This window comes from Castor canadensis, chromosome 12 (genome assembly GCF_047511655.1).
Source record: "Castor canadensis chromosome 12, mCasCan1.hap1v2, whole genome shotgun sequence".
NCBI lineage: Eukaryota > Metazoa > Chordata > Mammalia > Rodentia > Castoridae > Castor > Castor canadensis.
In genome coordinates, this window is record NC_133397.1 from 8,970,178 (window position 1) to 8,990,230 (window position 20,053).

The following is a 20,053-nucleotide window of genomic DNA, read 5'->3' on the forward strand; positions in this document are numbered from 1 at the left end:
TTTCCTTTAAAAAAAATCAACGTTTTTAAACCAGCTTCACAGGCAAAGTATGTGTTTAGAATAATGTTTCTAGCAATGACAATGAATTTTATTTTATTTTTTTGTGTGAGTATTTTACCGTGTTGCGCAGGCTGGTCTCAGACCTGTGGGCTCGAAAGATCCTCCCACCTCTGCCTTCAAGTAAGTGGTACTGGCCAATAATGGATTTCTGTTAAACTATCCACATTCTTTTGCCTAGTACTTTTTTTTTTTTTTTGCAGTACTAGAGTTCAAACTCAGGGCCTCATGCTAGCTAGGCAGGTACACTACCACTTAAGCCACACCCCTATTCCACTCAGTACTTTTTATTTTAGCTACATGATATTAAATACCCCACCCAAAGTTCTGTCAGACATTTGTCATAGAATCTATTTTAAAGAAAATCATTCTGGGCAGGGCATAGTGTCTCATGCCTATAATTCCAATTACTGAGGAGACAGAGAAGCTAGCCCAGGCAAAGATGCAAGACCCTATTCTAAAAATAAGTAAAGCAAAAAGCGTTGAGGTGAATGGCTCAAGTGATAAAGAGTGCTTGCCTAGCAGGCATGTGGCCCTGAGTTCAAACCGTACCACCAAATTAACTTAAGTAAAACAAAGAATTCTCCTGGCTGTGCAGTAAGGATTAAAAAAAAATTCTACAACTATGTCAATTTCAAATTAATGTGTCTAGAACTTACTGAGAAATACTGTTCTGCTTCAAGTTGATCTTGCAGCTCTTTCATTTGCCCATCTGCATCCTGCCGTTCTCTATGAAGACAATGAACCAAAGGCTTAGAAGTTAAGTTACAAACATTTTAAACCAGTCACTCTGGAAGTAAGGTCTGGGGAACTCTGGAGTCCCTTTCAAAGAATGTCAGAGGTCCAATCATTTTCAGGCTAATCCTAAGTGCATCACTGCTTTTGAAATCTCTCATCCCTTCACTACTTTGTATGGACTTTTCTTGAGGCTACACGACATATTATGACATCAGTTCCTCAGCTAATGAAACACGTGCTTGTGTTTTAAGTTTTTCACTTTTAATTTTTAACTCAACAAGTATCATTAGATATCACATAAACAAAAAACTCTTTGAAACCCTCACTTTTCAGAATAAAAGGATTCTAAGACAAAACAGTGTTATATTAAACCAACTCTGAATTACTGAGTCCTACAACATATGCTGAGGTCAGCTATAAATGCCCACCGAATAGGTTCATAGTACCTTAAAAACTGGAGGATGGTGACTACACAGATTGTACACTTTATAAGATTTACTGAGCTTTACAATTATGAGTTGTGTACATTTTTTGTACATTAACCTTCAATTGTAAATAAAATGAAATAAATAACAATGAGCTTAACATCCCATTTAAGAAACTTGAAATTTTATGTTAAAGTCCAGGTTTATTTTAAAAACATAAAAAAAATTGTACTTCTTCCAAGTCAAAGATAAGGGGAACAAAAAATCTGGAGAACAACACAATTTCTACGACATAATTAAAAAACAAATAAGGAAAAACTAAAAAGAAAAGAAAAAAGAAATAAGGAAAAACTCAATCTTACATATATTTGCAGTTATCTACATACTGGTACAGAAAAAGTCTGGAAGCACAATAAACTAAGATGTTACCTCCTATAGAAAAAGAAAGACCTCTCATTCACAAATGGAAACTTTGTATGTATTCTTTAAAATACAGTTCTGCATATTTTGCTATTAATAAAATGTGAATAATACTTGGGCATTAATACAGCAAGAAAGACTAAGACAAAGCAAATGATTGAATTCACCATGTTCAATCTGTGTGTTACTCAGGCCTCTTCTCCTCATTGCCACTTAATATAATTTGGTTACTTTGTTTACTCACTGGGTAAAAAGGAAGTTATGACACAATGTAATTAATCTGTGTTAGCTCTAGATCTTATTATTGATGATTGTATTACTGAGAATTCATGCTTCGTATTTCCCTAGGAGTAAAAAATGTGACAGATGCCAGACAAGGTGGCACACACCTACAATTCCAGCACTCAGAAGGCTGACCCATGAGGATCGAGAATTTGAGGCCAGCCTGGGCTACATACTGAGTTCAAGGCAAGCCTAGGATACACAGAGAGACCCTGTCTCAAAAACAAAACTCCAAAGTAAAAATAAAAGAAGTAAAAGATGCTAATTAATAATATATGAACTATGAAAGGTCAAGATTCAAAACTATCCTAGCAGCAGCAGGTAGGCCCACCTGTAGCAAACCTCTGTATAATTTTAATATCAGGATCTTTTTGAAGAATAAAGCTAAGATACAGGAAAATAAAACAGACAACAAAAAACCAAAGATGTTTGAATGTCATTACAATTTCTGGCATTTGTTTATTTATTTGTGGTACTGAGGAGTTTGGAACTCAAAGTCTTGCACTTGCTAAGCAGGCATTATACCACTTGAGCCACATCTCCAGCTCTTTTTTGCTTCAGTTATTTTTCGGATAGGGTCTTGTGTTTTTTTCCATTGCCAGACTTGGGCTGTGATCGTCCTATATACACCTCGTCCCATAACTGGGATTACAGATTTTATTTTATTTTTTTTTCTGATTTTATTTTATTTTTTTTTTCATTTTTCTTTTATTATTCATATGTGCATACAAGGCTTGGTTCATTTCTGCCCCCTGCCCCCACCCCCTCCCTCCCTTACCACCCTTCCGCCTCCTCCCTCTCCCCCCCACCAAATACCCAGCAGAAACTATTTTGCCCTTATTTCTAATTTTGTTGTAGAGAGAGTATAAGCAATAATAGGAAGGAACAAGGGTTTTTGCTGGTTGAGATAAGGATAGCTATACAGGGCATTGACTCACATTGATTTCCTGTGCGTGGGTGTTACCTTCTAGGTTAATTCTTTTTGATCTAACCTTTTCTCTAGTACCTGTTCCCCTTTTCCTATTGGCCTCAGTTGCTTTAAGGTATCTGCTTTAGTTTCTCTGCGTTAAGGGCAACAAATGCTAGCTAGTTTTTTAGGTGTCTTACCTATCTATCCTCACCCCTCCCTTGTGTGCTCTCGCTTTTATCATGTGCTCAAAGTCCAATCCCCTTGTTGTGTTTGCCCTTGATCTAATGTTCACATATGAGGGAGAACATACGATTTTTGGTTTTTTGAGCCAGGCTAACCTCACTCAGAATGATGTTCTCCAATTCCATCCATTTACCAGCAAATGATAACATTTCGTTCTTCTTCATGGCTGCATAAAATTCCATTGTGTATAGATACCACATTTTCTTAGGGATTATAGATTTTAATCACCACGTCTGCTCTAGTTTTAAAAGTTGAAACTTCATCAAGTTTAAACTTAAGATTAAACAACAAGTTTAATCAAGTCTAGGCTTACCAGGCAATAAATGAATTGGTAAAAAGAACAAAGTCTACTTGAATATTTAAACATCCTCTCCTAGACAGTGTCTGTCTTTCTGACCTGTCTACTCTATTGTGACAATAGAGTAGCCCTCATAGTTACTGGTGTAGTAATAGGTATAGTAGTAAAAGTCCCTAACATTTATTGTATGCTAACCACTTTTCATAAATCGTTAACAAGGACGCTAATACTTGCAGATATGACAGACGCTCAGAAAGGTTAAACATTTTTCCCAGTGTTGGTCATTGGTCAACTAGTAAGTACTGGAAGTGATACTCACACCACAGTGTGCTGGGCCCAAAGCCTCACCTGTCACACTCTCATACTCCCTTCCCTCTCATCAAATAACTGAGATCTAACATGACCTTTGATCATGACTGGGAGGAAGTAATTCTACTACTAATAGAAAGTAGAACAAACTTTAATTCTATATTTGCTCTAATTTTTAATACTATATGTTTTCCACTTCTTAAATAAATTAAGTAGAGCACTAGAATACATCCTATAAAATGATTAAAAATTTATGTTATATGGTGCTTGCTTAACAGTCAAACACTTGGCAAGTCCTAGAAACAAACCCAACAAATAAGCACACAAACAGTAAGTTTGTGTGGCAGACCTAAAAAAGGACCTCAAGGGCAAGGAGTAGAGAACACCATGATTAGGTGGCATTGGTAAACAAATCTAATCTTTAAGGACAACAAGTAGCTTGTATAGAAGAGAAAATGTGTTCAAGAAAGTGAAATGGTTAAAAGAAAATTCCCAGATAAACCAAAATTCAGACAAATGGATAATTATGCATATTCAAACTCTCTCAACCAGTTAACTTACTTTCGAAGTTCAGCATTTTGTTTTTCCAAGCTCATTCTCATTTCCATGAGATGATTATTCTCTTGTTTTAACTGCTTTTCTGACATCTTCAGTGTGTTCACTTGCTGTGTTTGCATCTTCAGGTCATTTTGTGTAAGGCAGCGTTTCTGAGCTTCTTGCTCTATTTTTAATGTCAAATTTCGAACCTAAAAATATAAGTAAATTAGTTTGATTTTTCTTAGGAATGAAGCTGGTAATAAATATGGTGATAAACAGATTTTTTTCCATTCATCTCACAGTAAAATACTTATATGTATATTCCTAAGAATGTTATAAATATATTTTAAAATAAAATATAATCTTAAGGTAAAAATAACTTAAAATTAAATTTTGATTTGTTTACCGTATCATCAAAAAAAGCCAAGAGTGTATGGACTATTATTATAAGAAAATTTTAAAGCTTATTATTAGTCTCCTTTATAAAGAAAACTAGTTTATTCTTATGTATTATTAGAATTCATACTTACATCCTCATTTAGCACATCTTTCTGTTTAAGGAGCTCATTTAATTTCTGCTGTGACTGTTTGAGGTCACAGTCCAGGAGAGAGCATTTTTTCTCAGATTCCAGTAATAGGTTCTCCACTTTCTGTTTTAAAGACCTTTCCTCCAAGAGCTTCTTCTCCATTTCTGTTTCATAAAAATGGACATAATAATGAATTTGTAAGTAAAAGCTTGTCAAATATGACAGTATCGATAAAATGACAGCAATACCTTACTATTACATTTTCATTCATTTCCAACTTAATATTTCTATCACTCCTCTCAATACATTTGAAATGTCAAAAATTTTATGCTTAGAAATTAGAAGTTTCATTTGCAGGAATAAAATGTATCATACTCTGTGATTGTATATACATTCTAATGGAAACAAGATAATTCTGCCTTTATTTATGGTTCTCTGAGATGCTGACATCTTTAAATAAAGATTCTCTTATTTCCCTGCCACCCCGTGTCTCTCAGTGTTATTATTTTTACTGTGAAACACTCCAGGTGGATTCTCTGTCCTCCACATTAATACATTACTCTGAAGGTGCTCAAAAACGTGCCAGGAGCTGAGGTTACAAAGATATTCTATACCTTGTTTTGGTGGTAATTTTGTGAGTGAATCACAAACATCAATAATGTTTACATTTTACTGCACGTAAATTACACGTGAACAAAAGTAATTCGACATTTCTAGGCCATGGACAAGGGAACATGGTGCACTAACATGCTCTCTTTCAATTAGATTTTTCTAAATAAGACACTTATTTTGTTTCTTATCATCTAAATTAGTGTCTTAAATTCAAATGGTTTTAATTTTTAAAATCTGCTATTTTAATTATATGTAATTAAAAGGCTATTTTTGCTAAGTTACAATGTTATGCTTCAATATGAGATGAAATTTCTATTCCAGAGTTTAAGACTTCCACAAGAATAATTTAAAGTAATAATTACTTTTGGGATTTCAAATTCATTATAATTATAAACAATTTGGAAAACAAGAAATTATCCTAAGACAATTCTAAGCCAAGACTGGTTTGTAAAAGTTAGCTTTGGTATCTATTAGTATTGCATGGCTTTGACTGAATCTGGCTGATATCTTCATCACTTCATAGTCCAAAAACATTCAGTAAATATATATGTTTAGACTAGATATTATTTTAAAATCTTCACCTTATATAAACTGGGAACAATTTTTTTAACACAGTTGGTGAAATGTGAAATTATCATCAAAAATAATACAAAAAAAGAATTCATCCCTCAAATCTGAGAAGATAAACTGGGCACCCATGGATCACACCTGTAATTCTAGTTTCTCAGGAGGCAGAAATCAGGAGGATCAAGATTCGAAGCCAGCCCAGGCAAACAGTTCATGAGACCCTATCTCGAAAAAAAACCTATTTCAAAAAAAGGCTGGTGGAGTGGCTCAAGGTGTGGACCCTGAGTTCAAGCCCAGCACTGCAAAACAACAACAACAAAAAAACCTGAGTAAATATAGCTAGAATGTCACACTGTATACTTTTCACTATTGTTATCACTGAATTAGGGAATTTCTCTTAGACTTAAAAATTCGGTTGAATAATTATGAATTTGGGCCTTACAATCTTAGAAATGAATGTTATGAAGATGCAAAGGAAAAACAAGTATGCAACCTTTTCTAATAGCATTCTTCTTTTCAGTTCCCAACATCTAGCAGTAAAATATAAACATTTTTCAAAGCTAGAGTAGTATACAGAATCAATTCTCGGGGAAACATTGCTAGAAAACTCTTCTAAAACCGCGTACCTTTCATGGCTTCTGATTTAGCTTCTTCAATGGACTCGTAGATCTTATTTTTATCTGCTAGTCGTGCTTTTGTGGTCTTGTGTTCAGCTTCCTCTTGTTCTAAGCTCTGTTGTATAACTTTTAATTGGTATGTCATATCTATTTCCATGTTGCTCTTTTCCTATTAAAGATTGTAAATGGCAGCTATCAATAAAAAAAATAAGCTGGCTCACAATTTCAAAACTTTCTAAATTGTTTTAAAGCAGACTTATTAAGAATGCTCAGTATTTTCTCTCCTCTCTTCATCCAAACTTCCTGCAACAGTAATCTACGCCGTCTGCTTCTTCATTCCTCCTGCACCCCTGCCATGCTTCTGCATTGAGACTGTTTAATCTCAAGAAAGGGACCAGAGGTTATTCTCAACATCTCCTCTTCTTACAGGATTATTTCCCAAACTTTTAAAACACACTTCACTTCCTCTTTGCTACATTAAAAAAAAAAAAACTTCAAGATCTCTTACCATTCACTTAGGAGACTTTTGCTGTGTTTTAAAGGCAGTGGTGGGGATGGAATCCAGGGCTTTGTGCATGCTGGACAACTACTCTCCCACCGAGCTACATCCCCAGCCAGAGACTTGTTTTAAATGAAGAATCTTTGATAACACGTCAGTCAGTCTACTTTCTATATATAACTGAGATTTTCTACCTCCTTAATTTTTATAGTACATATCAGATGATACAAGTATTTCTTTTTTTCAAAAAAATCTGTAATACTAAAAATGTCTTTTCAAACTACATAATGAAGTACACCAAACTATACCAATGGAGTAATATACTGTTGTGAATAATCATGACTCTACAGTTTTCTTCCTCTCACATAGTTTCAGCAACTTACACACCAATGACTCAAACATTTCTAGCTTCTAGTACCAGGGCTTACTGCCTTGTAGACATCCTAACTTGGCTTTTACAAAGGTATTTCAAACTTCAGAGGACTAAAATGGATTTATCGCTGTCTCTAAATTAGTTATTTTTCTTTATTCCTTATTAACTAACTGCACCACTCTGTATCTTGTCATAACCTACTCATCCGTGACTACTACTTCCATACCATACCAAATCAATTATAAGTGCTGCCACATAGTCCTCCCTCAGTGTTTCTGAGTTATCTATATTCCCATGTTCTAAACCATTGCTCAACTTAAGTCCATCTGAATTACTGAAAGTCTCCCAAGTAATCTTCTTGCATCTAGTCCTCAAATCTATTCTCCCCATAGTACAGTGAGATAATAACCTATCTTAAATATGTCTCTAATAGGATCATCTAATTTAACCCCTTTGGTGGCTGGCCCATTACTTAGAGACTATATTCTCAGTTTCAAAACAGACTTTTCTTTTTTTTTTTTTCATTTTTCTTTTATTATTCATATGTGCATACAAGGCTTGGTTCATTTCTCCCCCCTGCCCCCACCCCCTCCCTTACCACCCACTCCGCCCCCTCCCTCTCCCCCCCCCTCAATACCCAGCAGAAACTATTTTGCCCTTATCTCTAATTTTGTTGTAGAGAGAGTATAAGCAATAATAGGAAGGAACAAGGGGTTTTGCTGGTTGAGATAAGGATAGCTATACAGGGCATTGACTCACATTGACTTCCTGTGCGTGGGTGTTACCTTCTAGGTTAATTCTTTTTGATCTAACCTTTTCTCTAGTTCCTGGTCCCCTTTTCCTATTGGCCTCAGTTGCTTTAAGGTATCTGCTTTAGTTTCTCTGCATTAAGGGCAACAAATGCTAGCTAGTTTTTTAGGTGTCTTACCTATCCTCACCCCTCCCTTGTGTGCTCTCGCTTTTATCATGTGCTCATAGTCCAATCCCCTTGTTGTGTTTGCCCTTGATCTAATGTCCACATATGAGGGAGAACATACGATTTTTGGTCTTTTGGGCCAGGCTAACCTCACTCAGAATGATGTTCTCCAATTCCATCCATTTACCAGCGAATGATAACATTTCGTTCTTCTTCATGGCTGCATAAAACTCCATTGTGTATAGATACCACATTTTCTTAATCCATTCGTCAGTGGTGGGGCATCTTGGCTGTTTCCATAACTTGGCTATTGTGAATAGTGCCGCAATAAACATGGATGTGCAGGTGCCTCTGGAGTAACAGTCTTTTGGGTATATCCCCAAGAGTGGTATTGCTGGATCAAATGGTAGATCGATGTCCAGCTTTTTAAGTAGCCTCCAAATTTTTTTCCAGAGTGGTTGTACTAGTCTACATTCCCACCAACAGTGTAAGAGGGTTCCTTTTTCCCCGCATCCTCGCCAACACCTGTTGTTGTTGGTGTTGCTGATGATGGCTATTCTAACAGGGGTGAGGTGGAATCTTAGTGTGGTTTTAATTTGCATTTCCTTTATTGCTAGAGATGGTGAGCATTTTTTCATGTGTTTTCTGGCCATTTGAATTTCTTCTTTTGAGAAAGTTCTGTTTAGTTCACGTGCCCATTTCTTTATTGGTTCATTAGTTTTGGGAGAATTTAGTTTTTTAAGTTCCCCAAAACAGACTTTTCAAAATCTTACAGTATTGGGCTCATGCCTAGTTATGTATCTTACTCTGGCCACTGAATTCCTCATACTCTTGTATGAAGAATTATTGTGTAGGGCTGGGGGTGTAGCTCAATGGTACAGTGCTTGCCTAGCATTCATAAGGCCCTGGGTTCAATCCCTAGCACCCCTATTGCCCCCAAAAAAAGAGATCATATTGTGATCCGCAGGCCAATTTTGGCTTGATGTCTACTTTTCTTTTTAAAGTTTCCTTGAGAGGTAGCCATAATGCCTTCCTTTACAAATTGCAATAGGGCTGAGTAGTTGCAACAGACCTAATAGTCCATACAACCTAAAATATTTGCTATCCTGCCTTTAGAAGACTGAAGTTTTCTGACTTCTACTCTTATACTTCAGAAACATTGGACACTTTGTACTTAAATAAACAGTGCCTTTGGTATTTTCCATCTTCTACCTTTGTTCGGGGTGTTCTCGCACAATGAGTGGGCCTTTTCCTGTCAGAGGTACTTGCCTTCCATACCGAATAGGCATCCCGTCCACATCTATCTCATTCTATTTACATGCTGCTTTGAATCATCTGTGGGCTTCATTGTTACTTTTAAAATTACCCCTCAGACTGTGATATTATTAAATGCAAGGACAGCATTCTGATACTTCAATCAAAGAAGACGCACTAAACATTCAAGTGAATGAATAAGCAAGTACATAAAAATAAAAACCTAACTACATAGAACCAAGAAATCATTCCTGGCTTAGGATATTTTAAAAGAAAACTTCTAAATGTCAAAAGTCATGTCATGATAACTATGCATTATTTGAGTCAAAATTTGAATTTTCCCTGGATCACTAGAAAGAAGCATCCTCTTATAGAAACTCAAGGAGTCTCTAAACTTCAGGAGCATCCAGCACACTGAAGGTTACTTGTATATGCCATGGTAATAAGCCTTACAATATATATCCCTTGCCTATACAACCAAGTTTAAATATAAAAGAGTCCATGAGCATATGAAAATATTCTTGTTAGTGATTTCCCTTATCTTAGAATAACTTTTCTCGTCTGAAACACTACTGTTGTTTTCTTACATGAAAAAGTAAAGCTTAACATGTTTTACCTTTTCCAAATCAGTGAACTTCTCCTGAAGTTGTCTCTTCTCCAGCTCTACTTTTGCTAGTAATATTTTGCCAGTTTTTAAATCTTCTTCTAGGCCAGATATTCTACCTAAAAATTAAGAATTTTTTTAGAAACAATATACCCACAAAGTTACATATACATTTAATCAAAAGTAAAGAATTTGGAAGCTGCCTCAAATTTTGGAACTGCTATTTGTGAGCCAGTTTTATATGTGTCAGCATAGTGCTTTTCAGTTAATTCAACTGAAGGCCAAAGTACCACCTAAGGAATCTATCTGATACTGGCATACTACTTTAAAGTAAATCTTCAATTCATAAAATTTTGTATATATGATTTCTAATGTTAACTTTACATAGTAGTATCACACTTAAAAATGTGCTACCTATAGCGTATTATCCACCATCTAAAATTATTTCCAAAATACGGATCACCAAAGTTAATTCTAGTGCAATCTCTACTTTCATACCCTGTAAATCATTAATGATCTCCGATCCGTGGGTCCGGTCCCTCCTTTCAGATTCCAGAGCTGACTGAAGATTGATAAATTCCTTTTCAAGTTTTAACTTGGCAGTCTCCAGCAGGCAGTTTTTATCCTGTAGATCTCTATTGTTAGATTCTAGCTGCTGAATCTGTTTTGAACTTTCTGCCTGGGTTTTTCTTAACCGGGCTGCAGTATCAGATTCTGTTCGCAGCAAAGCATTGGTTTCATCTAGCTGTTATTCCATTCAAAAGCAAACAAATAAGCACAGTTATATTTAATGAAAAGACACCAATTTATTACTCCATTACAAACTATTTAAAATAAGCAAAAACCTAAAAGTCTTTTCCTAAGGACTTCTCTTATAATTAGAGACAAAGGCCTTTTTGCAGCATGCCAATTACAATAAATGTTAACAGGCCATTGTAAATAAAACTCAGTATCTTTTTACAAACTGAGATCTACCTACTTGTCTCTGGAGTTGATTTACTTTCTCAGTGGAGATTTGAGAGTTCTGATTTCTTTTTTTCAAATCTTCAAGTTGATCTTTTAAGCTGTTAACTATGATTAAAAAAGGATTTCAGTGGCAAGTTTCAACACAACACACACACACACACACACAAGATTTTTCTTGGTAAGCATTTAATATTGTACACCACAAACCATCATTTTCCAAATTTCGTTTCTTGTCTGCCTCATGATCAGCTTTCCGCTGATACTCTGCATTTTTGTGCTGAAGAAGTGCCTTTTCTCTTTCCAACTGTCTTAATGCTGATTCCACATTTTTCCTTAAGGTAATCTGAAGTAAAATTTAATGCCATTATCAATAAGAAGGATCCACAAAAATCAAATCAGAACATTTCAGTTACTTCAAACAGATAAGGGACCTTAGGCTGATACAGTTTTGGTAAAACTATTAATGCTTCTCATGTTTGTACAATAGCAAACTACTTTTAAACAGTGAAGACCATAAACATTTTATTTACTATTGAAAGTCAAACTCTGTAATTTTCCATCACTACTGAACCATCATTGTTTAACACTAACTATATGAATAGCAATTAAAAAAGTCACTTTGTGTTTTTAAACCATGCCATTATAATAACAATACAAAGGCAATTTTTTTTTTTTAACTTGGAATACCTACAGATACTAAATTAACTCAAGGTTGTAAAAACAGAATGAAGCCTAGGTAACAGAAGTTACCCTATAATTTTGGTCTTGTTTACCAATGTACCACATAGTACTATCTGTCAAGATACTAGTTCTCTCAGTAAGTCAGACATCAAAGATTTTCACTAACAAAAACAGAAGTATAGGTACCTAGTACTACCAAAAAACAAAACAAAACACAAACAACAACAACAACAAAAAAAAAAAACACAGAAAAATTTACCTCCTCTTCTAACTCCTTGGTGGTTTTCTCCAGGCGAGTATTAATAGATCTAAAGAATTTCAAAATGAAACAGTAAATAAGATAATTTTAATTTGTGATAAAAGCATAGTCTATAAAAGTATATAATTACTTTATAGCTCTTCTTTTATTTTGTAAAATATTTAAATTGTAAAATAGAGTATTTATATAGAAAACATACTTGCACTTTTGCTCTAGCTCTTCTTTGGCTTGTATCTCATTGGTAAGTTGTTCTTCTAGTGTATATACTTTTTTCTGAATCTGTAAAAAACAAACTAAGTTTTGGTCACATTTAAAGATGAGACCAAAACAATGACTGGCTTATTTTGCCTTTCTACTTTATATGCTCTCCTTTACAGTGTACAGTATTTGTGCCTGCTAAATAAGACTTTTAAGAGGCAACCCCCCACCTCTCTTCCATCACAGTGTACATGTATGAACACTTGCACAAACATGAGTAGAGAAGCTCTCACTTTGGCAAAACTATTCTATGACCTCAAGATTCAAATTTGTTACAAATAATGGATACTATTTCTGGTATAGATACCACTGTTCTTCTATAGATTCTTCTTCTTTATTTGAAAATACTGTACTATTAAGATGAAGATAAAACGTCTACATTTGAAGTAAATATTCAGAATATTCTACCGAATATAGTCAGATATGTTGTTTTTAAAAATGAGAGATAAACTCTTTTTTTTCTATTGTACTTTCCTACACAGTGCTGGGCACACTACTGTCATTAATAAATAATCAATGGGTCTTAAATAAATGATAGTTAATTAATTTCTAAGTCCTACCCTCAGCTTACCTAACTGTGCTGGTCTTTAAGCAAACTAACCATACAGAAACTATTAAGTCATCCAGTTTTTAAGTATTATTTCCTTTGAAAAGGATGTAACTTTTTGAGTTCCTCTGGTACCTTACTTTACAAGAGTTGTCTTATTAATTCTACAGAAGCCATAAGAAGACAATGGTGTTATATCTATTTGATAAAGAAACCAAAATTCAAAGCAAGGAGAATATCCATGGCAAGATAGCACACCTAACCCGTGGTAGTGATAAAACCTAATCCAGATCTACCAGATTCCAAAGCCAACGCTCTTTCCACATTCTGTCTAGTGATTACGTTGTCCGTGCTTTCTTAAATACCTCGTGTATCTTAGGAAAACATTACTGTCCCCAAATAAGAATATATAAGCTAACAAACTAGTCAAGCTTAACTGCTTTCCTCCTACTGCATTAAGTTTGAGCACACTACTTATTACAAGCTAACCAGAAGTTCTTGCTACCAGTTATAAATCCTTGGCAAATAAAAACAAGAAAATTACAGAATATGTATTTTAAACAACAGATCCAGAGGAAAACAAAAGGGATACTTGGTAGAAAAAAGGTTGGGAACTTCTCTCTTGGATAGATGTTGTACTCCAAATGGAAGGTAGATTGTGACTATATTACAATATCACTAGACTGCTGAGTTTTTCAATAATTTGACAACATACCTCTTGACTTTCCTATTAAAACAAACAAACAAAAAAGAAACATTACCATGCTATTTATGCTTTGTAAAATTCCTAAAACAAAAGTCCTATCAAAATTATCTAACTTATTTTTCTACTTTTTCATAAATTTCAAGGAAAAATGTTTATTGTTGTAATTTATGCATATGTGTCTATGATTTAGCTTTGTGCCAATGACAAATTATAGGAGTCCCAAAATACCATTAGCACTCTGAAGGAAATCCTTTATATACATTTTAAAATAGGAAGTCAGAATTTGAATCTCTTCCCTACATCTGTACTTTATAGCTTACTATCTGTAATCTTTCACAGCACTAAGATCATAAAGTTTTCTAACTGGTATTTTTATAGCTGTTTATAAAACTCATTCTGTCACTTTGCTACTACATTAATCCTAAAGACATTATAATTCATCTTTTTACTAGCCATCATGTCTCAAACAATTATACTATTTACATAAACGAATCATTTCAATGTTATGTTGAATTGCATCACACAACAAATGCCATCTTATGATTCAAAATGTAACATGAAGCTGGGCATGGTATGTGGTGATACATGCCTGTAATCCCAGCATTTGGGAGGCTGAGGTAGGAGGATTGTGAGTTCAGAGCAAGTTTGCACTATATATATAGTGAGTCCCTGTCTCAAAAAAAAAAAAAAGAAAAAGAAAGAAAGTAGCATCAAGTGAACAAGAGCATTTAAAAAAATTATTGGTGGGATGCAGTGACTCATGCCTGTTAATGCCAGCTACTTGGGAGGCAGAGATTGGGAGGAATGTGGTTTGTGGTGCCCAAGCAAAAACTTAGTAGGACTCCATCTCAATCAATAACGTAGGCATGGTGGTGTGTGCTTATCTATGATCTTAGCTACCCAGGAGGCTATAAGATAGAGGACAATTGATGGCTCCAGGCAAAAATGTGAGACCCTATTGTGAAAAATAATGAAATATAAAAAGGCTGTGTCTGGCTTAAGCAGTACAGTGTCCATCTAATAAGTGTGAGGCCCTGAGTTCAAACCCTAGTATCACCAAAATGTATACATACTTCATTTTTCCTTGATTGTACTGAATCATTTTCTCTACAAGATGGAGAGTCACTTAATAACCTACAAGGAAAGAAGAAAATTCTTTTGCATTTCATTGTTAATACAATGTCTTATTCAATCAAGTTATTCTCAGAATTAAATATCAGCCACAAAGATTTTTCTTTCTTTTCACTTAAATCTATTCTTTTATATGAAGTATAGTTTTGCTTCTGGATATTTATACCATTTTCAGAAATACAAAATGGTAAACTTTTCTTGCCTTTCTCTATATGATGGCCCTAGTCTAATTTTATTGGGACTGGATCTAGACTTCCTTCTTCATCTCATTTGAGGTCTGCTCCCCAACTGGGGGTTGAACTCAGGACCTTGCATTAACTATGCCAATGCTCTACCAGTTGAGCCATGCCACCAGTCTTCATTTGAGTCTCTGTAACTATTGTATTCTTCTTCTACCCCATCTTCTAGAAAGAAGCAGCTTTTTTTCAAAGTAGACATCCCATGATCTGCAGGTCTTAAAATATAAATCATCACTCGTGTTTTAGTGTTATTTTCTTTTTCTCTCTCTTAATTGGGTCCTCCCCCACTGCAGACAAACATGCGTGGGTTTCGCCTAACACTTATATCCTCAGCTTGCATGATTATGCAAACTTTTCAAATATTAGGAGGGTGCCCAACCTATTCTAGTTTGCCAGGATTTTCCTGGTTTTATTATAAAAATCCCATGTTTTCTCCTAAGAACCAGAGCTGAGGAAACCAAACTGTGACAGCTGATTACTCCAACCATTACACACATGGATATGCAAAAAATTTCTCAAATGCCTCATCCAACTATTTAAGCTTTCATTGCCTGTCAATCAAAACTCCCTTAGCAGAGCCTGTAGCAATTATTTATTGTGTTATTCTTCCCCTAAACTCTGACTTCAATCTATTCTCTAATTTATGTTCAGTACTCACTTCAGTTAACAATTATTTACTGAACGACTTTTCATCAGGCTCCATGCTAAATGCAGAGATTACAGGCAAGAAAAGTGCAGTCTCATCAGGTCCTCCAAACAATCACAATACAGTAGCACATCCAGATGTTTGAGCCCTACTGGACTACACTACTCCCAATGTGTGCTTACATTCAAAACTTTTGCTTCCACTATTCACCTCATCGTAATTCTCTCCTAACCTCCCTATAACTCTCCCCAGCCTCCCCACATCCTGGCCACTCAGAATCTTTTCCTATTGTCAGCCTTAGCTAAAATGCTTTCTCTTCCCTGAGGTCTTAAGACTTCTCCCTACTCCTACTCAAAAGAATTGTGGCTTTTGATTTTTCTTCTGAACCATCTCAAATTCTCCTGGCATCTTTCAAAGGCAAATGAATGTGAATTCTACCCTTCTTTATAACAAAATAATTCTTTTATCTTTCATGAGGTGATATTTGGTCTTATTCTATATCCTCAAAAGATTATGGATCAGTTCCTTGCAATTATTTGCAAATGATATCATATACCATTCAAACATCAAATAATGAAATAAAATGAAAGACAGTTCTGATAGTCCTTTTGAAATAAAACAAATTGGGCAGGGGAAGAAGGGAGAAATGACCCAAACATTGTATGCACATATGAATAAAAGAAATAAATTTAAAAAAAATAAATACAACAAATAAACACTAATTTTCTATTATTCAGCCTCAAAATAAGACATCCTCTTACAGCAAGACTATGAAGACAATAGAAGTTAAATAAATCACATACAAATTTTCTCTATAGTAGGTAAATCCTATGAAAGGCAGCTGATTCCCTACAAAAGCTTTGGGAATTGGGAAAGTCTCTACATCTCCTTTATCATCTTCAATGTCATCAAAATTGCTGCTGTCTATATCACTGCTGAGTTCAGGTACTACGGGAGCTGCCGCTGTTAAATAAAAGAAAGAAATTATTTCATTCACAACCAAAATACTTTGACTTATGAGATATTAATTTATAATTAATCACAGTATATTTTATTATATAAAATTTTAGCAACATCCATTTCATCATTTCATAGAATTAGAATTTTATCATTTATTACTCTATTAGATCAGCTTTAAATATGTATTAGTACATTAAATAAGGGAAGGCATATCATATTATCCTAGACGCTAAAAAAATTACAAGTAGCAGTAACTTATACACATATTTTGAGTCATCAATTTTCTACATTTTTTTTTTTTCTCTTTGCGGTACTGGGGTTTGAATTCAGGGTTTCACACTTGCTAGGCAGACACTCTCCCACTTGAGCCACTTCCCAGCCCTCTACATTCTTTAGACAGAAATATTTCTTATCCTTAAAATGAATCAATGCCATGTATACACAAAGTAAAAATGAATCACTATACTATGCAATACCACAGTATGGTCTCTGTAAATAATTGTTTTATCAATTCAAGTGCATTCACATTAAAGAATTATATTCCCCTCCTTATGAAAATTATTGAGATTCACAAAAACTTCCCTTGGAAAATTAAGAAATGTATACTGTTAATTACAAAAGAATTGGAAAATATTGCTAAAAAATATGTAAGTTTACAAGATACCGAGAAAATATTTAGTTTCAAATATTACCACAAAAATTCTGAAATTTCTCAATTTAAAAACAAGGTACCATAAAGTGTACCAAATATGCCTGTTATTTCAAAAGAGGAAATCAATGAATGAGATTTAAAATGTGATGGGTTGGAAATACTTAAGATTTATCGACTTACTCTCTCTTATGTTATCCCAATTCCATTGATCATTCTTAAAAAAAGGATGCTGTTTGATTTCTTCTACCCCACTTCTCCCGAGTCGTACCTCCCTAAACAATGCAGTTAAAGACTATATTATAAAAAGTTAATTATGAAAAAGTAAAATATCAGCTCTTATTGCAATGGCTTAATCAAAATAAGGATCACAAATGAATTTGATTTTTTTTTAATTAAAAGCTTCAGCTTAAATGTTTCTCAAAAGCAAGCAATCCCAATTTTATGGTATGTAATCTCTGGAGAGATTAAAGACTGTGATGGACAGTAAATGATATGGACAGTGAAATATATGCCCATTGGTACTCATGTGAAATGAAAGTATATGAGACTTTCAAATAAAAAAAATTCCCCTGTGCATAACAAACCTCACGTCCCATCAACCTCATGATAAGAAGGGTCTAACTTTGGACTAAGAAGAGTTATTTCAAACCTCCCCAATAGAGGTATTATTTTAGAATTTTCTCTCTTTTCTGAAAAATTACAAAGTTTGCAGTTATCCATATTTACCAATAAGTAGATCTCAACATTTATGAACATTCTGAATACAAGAGAAATGTTACTAAGAATTTCATTCTTTGGCTGTCTGCATCTTCATGTAGACTGCATGGACACAGAAAGCATCTGTTTTCCTTGTTTAACACAAACAGGAAAACTGTGCACTTAAAGGAACATGCTTCTAGACACATTTATGACATTACACTATCTTCAAAATATCTATTCTCCACTTAAAATCATTCCTTAGCCTGCATTCCTCCCAATAAATTGCTAAAGCAAATCTTCCATGAACAGTATGCCTTTATTAACATATGCTGTGACTTGTTTTAGAATGCAACCTTACCACCCCATTTGGTCCCCAAATCAAACATTACACAGGCTATATTTTGAGTTTATTAGTATTGACTGTTCATTAATCACGATTAACACATTTTTAAAGTTTTATTTAACAAATGACTGAAAACACATAAAAATGATTTTCCTAATAAAGGAAAATAAAAATTTTAAATTTTGGTAACATTCAGTTTTATGAGAGAAAACCAGTTATTGTTAACAGAAAAATACACTGATTTAACTTATCCAGGAATCAATTTTGAAAAATCACTTAATTTTAAAATGTTAATTCTAGAATTTCACATTTATGATTTTATCCAATAAGGAGTATGCAGGACAGTCACTGCAACACTAACAGCAACTAACAATAATAAGGTGTGCTGAGTAACTGAACTAGAAATACCTCTAGTTATCTAATCTGAGTCCATCACTTTATGGAAGAGAAAATTACTTCATAATCATCTCGCCAGAGCACAAAGCTGCTAAGTAAAAGTTGGGACTAAGGTGCAAACAAAGCATAATATGCATTAGTATATGCTAGGATGATTCCTATCACAGGTGTTAAGTAGGACATCAGAAGAGAACTGAATAGAGAAGCCAAATTAAAAAATTCAAATAATTTCCTATTTGAAATTTTCTGAGACAAGTTTTCACACCTTTGTTCATCTATTTGTTTTTAAAAACATAGAATTTCTGGGACAGACTTGTGGATATTCAAATGCAAATAAAAAAGGTGGGAAGGAGGCACCACCACCTCAAACACAAATAGTTTTTAAGACTCTAAACTGTTGAGTAAATGTCTTACAAACTGCTCTCCTATTAAAAGTTGTACGATCAAGAGTAATATGGATTAACCACTTTAAGGGTAAAATATGAATAATACGAAAGTTTTTTATTTCTCTCAAATGCATTATTTTACTAAATTCTGGTTTTTCTTCTCAGACATGAGGATTAAGGCTGGATTTAGATTACAACTGGGCTGCACACACAAAAAAGGATGAAGGTAACCCAACACCAGGCTACAGTGCGGAAAAAGGCTAATTACCCAGAATTGAATGCAACTTGGATAATAATAAAAGACTGATTTCATATGTAAGCAAATCAGGTATGCTTTAATTTCTACAAATTTAAAAGTAAAGGGCTTCTCTGCAAAGAAATTCTGTGTCCATTACCTGTCGGTTAAGAAGGCACAGATGAGATTCTTCGCATGCTTAGAAATCTCTGCATCTTCAGGGAAGCACAGTGAATTCTTATGATCCATGATTTTGCTGTAAGTTCCTACAAGGGAATCTGCATAAAATGGAGTATCCCCTAAAATTTCAAGAAAGAATACACTCAATGTAATAATGCAAATTAAATGCTTTTCACCTAATATTTAAATACGTTAAGTTTAAATTTTCTCACAATCATAGAAGAAGAACTGGTCTGTTGAGCAGAAGGTTCCATTAAACAAATAAGACTGGCAGTGTGGCTCAAGCAGTAGAATGCTTGCCTAGCAAGTGGGAAGCCTTCAGTACCACCAGAAGAAAACTCAAATACACACAGGCAAAGAAAATATTTAAAATTTAAACACACCTCCCTTAAAAGTAAAATATAACTAATGCTAACTCCAGGATTTGTTCTTTTTTTGTTGTTTTTCTTTGCCCTCCCCTCCCCTTCCTGCAAGCCTGCCTACCTTCCTCTCTTCCTTCTATTTCTCTCCCTGCCACACCCCAACCCAGGGTTTCAATAAATGAAAACTGAAACTCCTAGTTATATACATTAGCTGCATAC

General features: G+C 34.4%; 1 protein-coding gene across 1 annotated transcript in view; it reads right to left on the reverse strand.

Moving 5' to 3' along the window:
* Nucleotides 1-20,053, reverse strand: part of Rock2 (Rho associated coiled-coil containing protein kinase 2) — a 157,585-nt gene that overhangs the window by 21,832 nt on the left and 115,700 nt on the right. Inside the window, exons 7-21 of the mRNA XM_020161447.2 lie at nucleotides 19,453-19,591; nucleotides 17,414-17,505; nucleotides 16,425-16,584; nucleotides 14,679-14,739; nucleotides 13,615-13,626; nucleotides 12,294-12,373; nucleotides 12,095-12,143; nucleotides 11,362-11,497; nucleotides 11,168-11,259; nucleotides 10,687-10,933; nucleotides 10,201-10,307; nucleotides 6,552-6,711; nucleotides 4,750-4,910; nucleotides 4,244-4,428; nucleotides 717-786 (exon numbers count right to left, since the gene is read on the reverse strand). Coding sequence (XP_020017036.2) covers nucleotides 717-786; nucleotides 4,244-4,428; nucleotides 4,750-4,910; nucleotides 6,552-6,711; nucleotides 10,201-10,307; nucleotides 10,687-10,933; nucleotides 11,168-11,259; nucleotides 11,362-11,497; nucleotides 12,095-12,143; nucleotides 12,294-12,373; nucleotides 13,615-13,626; nucleotides 14,679-14,739; nucleotides 16,425-16,584; nucleotides 17,414-17,505; nucleotides 19,453-19,591 — 1,751 coding nt within the window. The remainder of the gene's footprint in view (nucleotides 1-716; nucleotides 787-4,243; nucleotides 4,429-4,749; nucleotides 4,911-6,551; nucleotides 6,712-10,200; nucleotides 10,308-10,686; nucleotides 10,934-11,167; nucleotides 11,260-11,361; nucleotides 11,498-12,094; nucleotides 12,144-12,293; nucleotides 12,374-13,614; nucleotides 13,627-14,678; nucleotides 14,740-16,424; nucleotides 16,585-17,413; nucleotides 17,506-19,452; nucleotides 19,592-20,053) is intronic.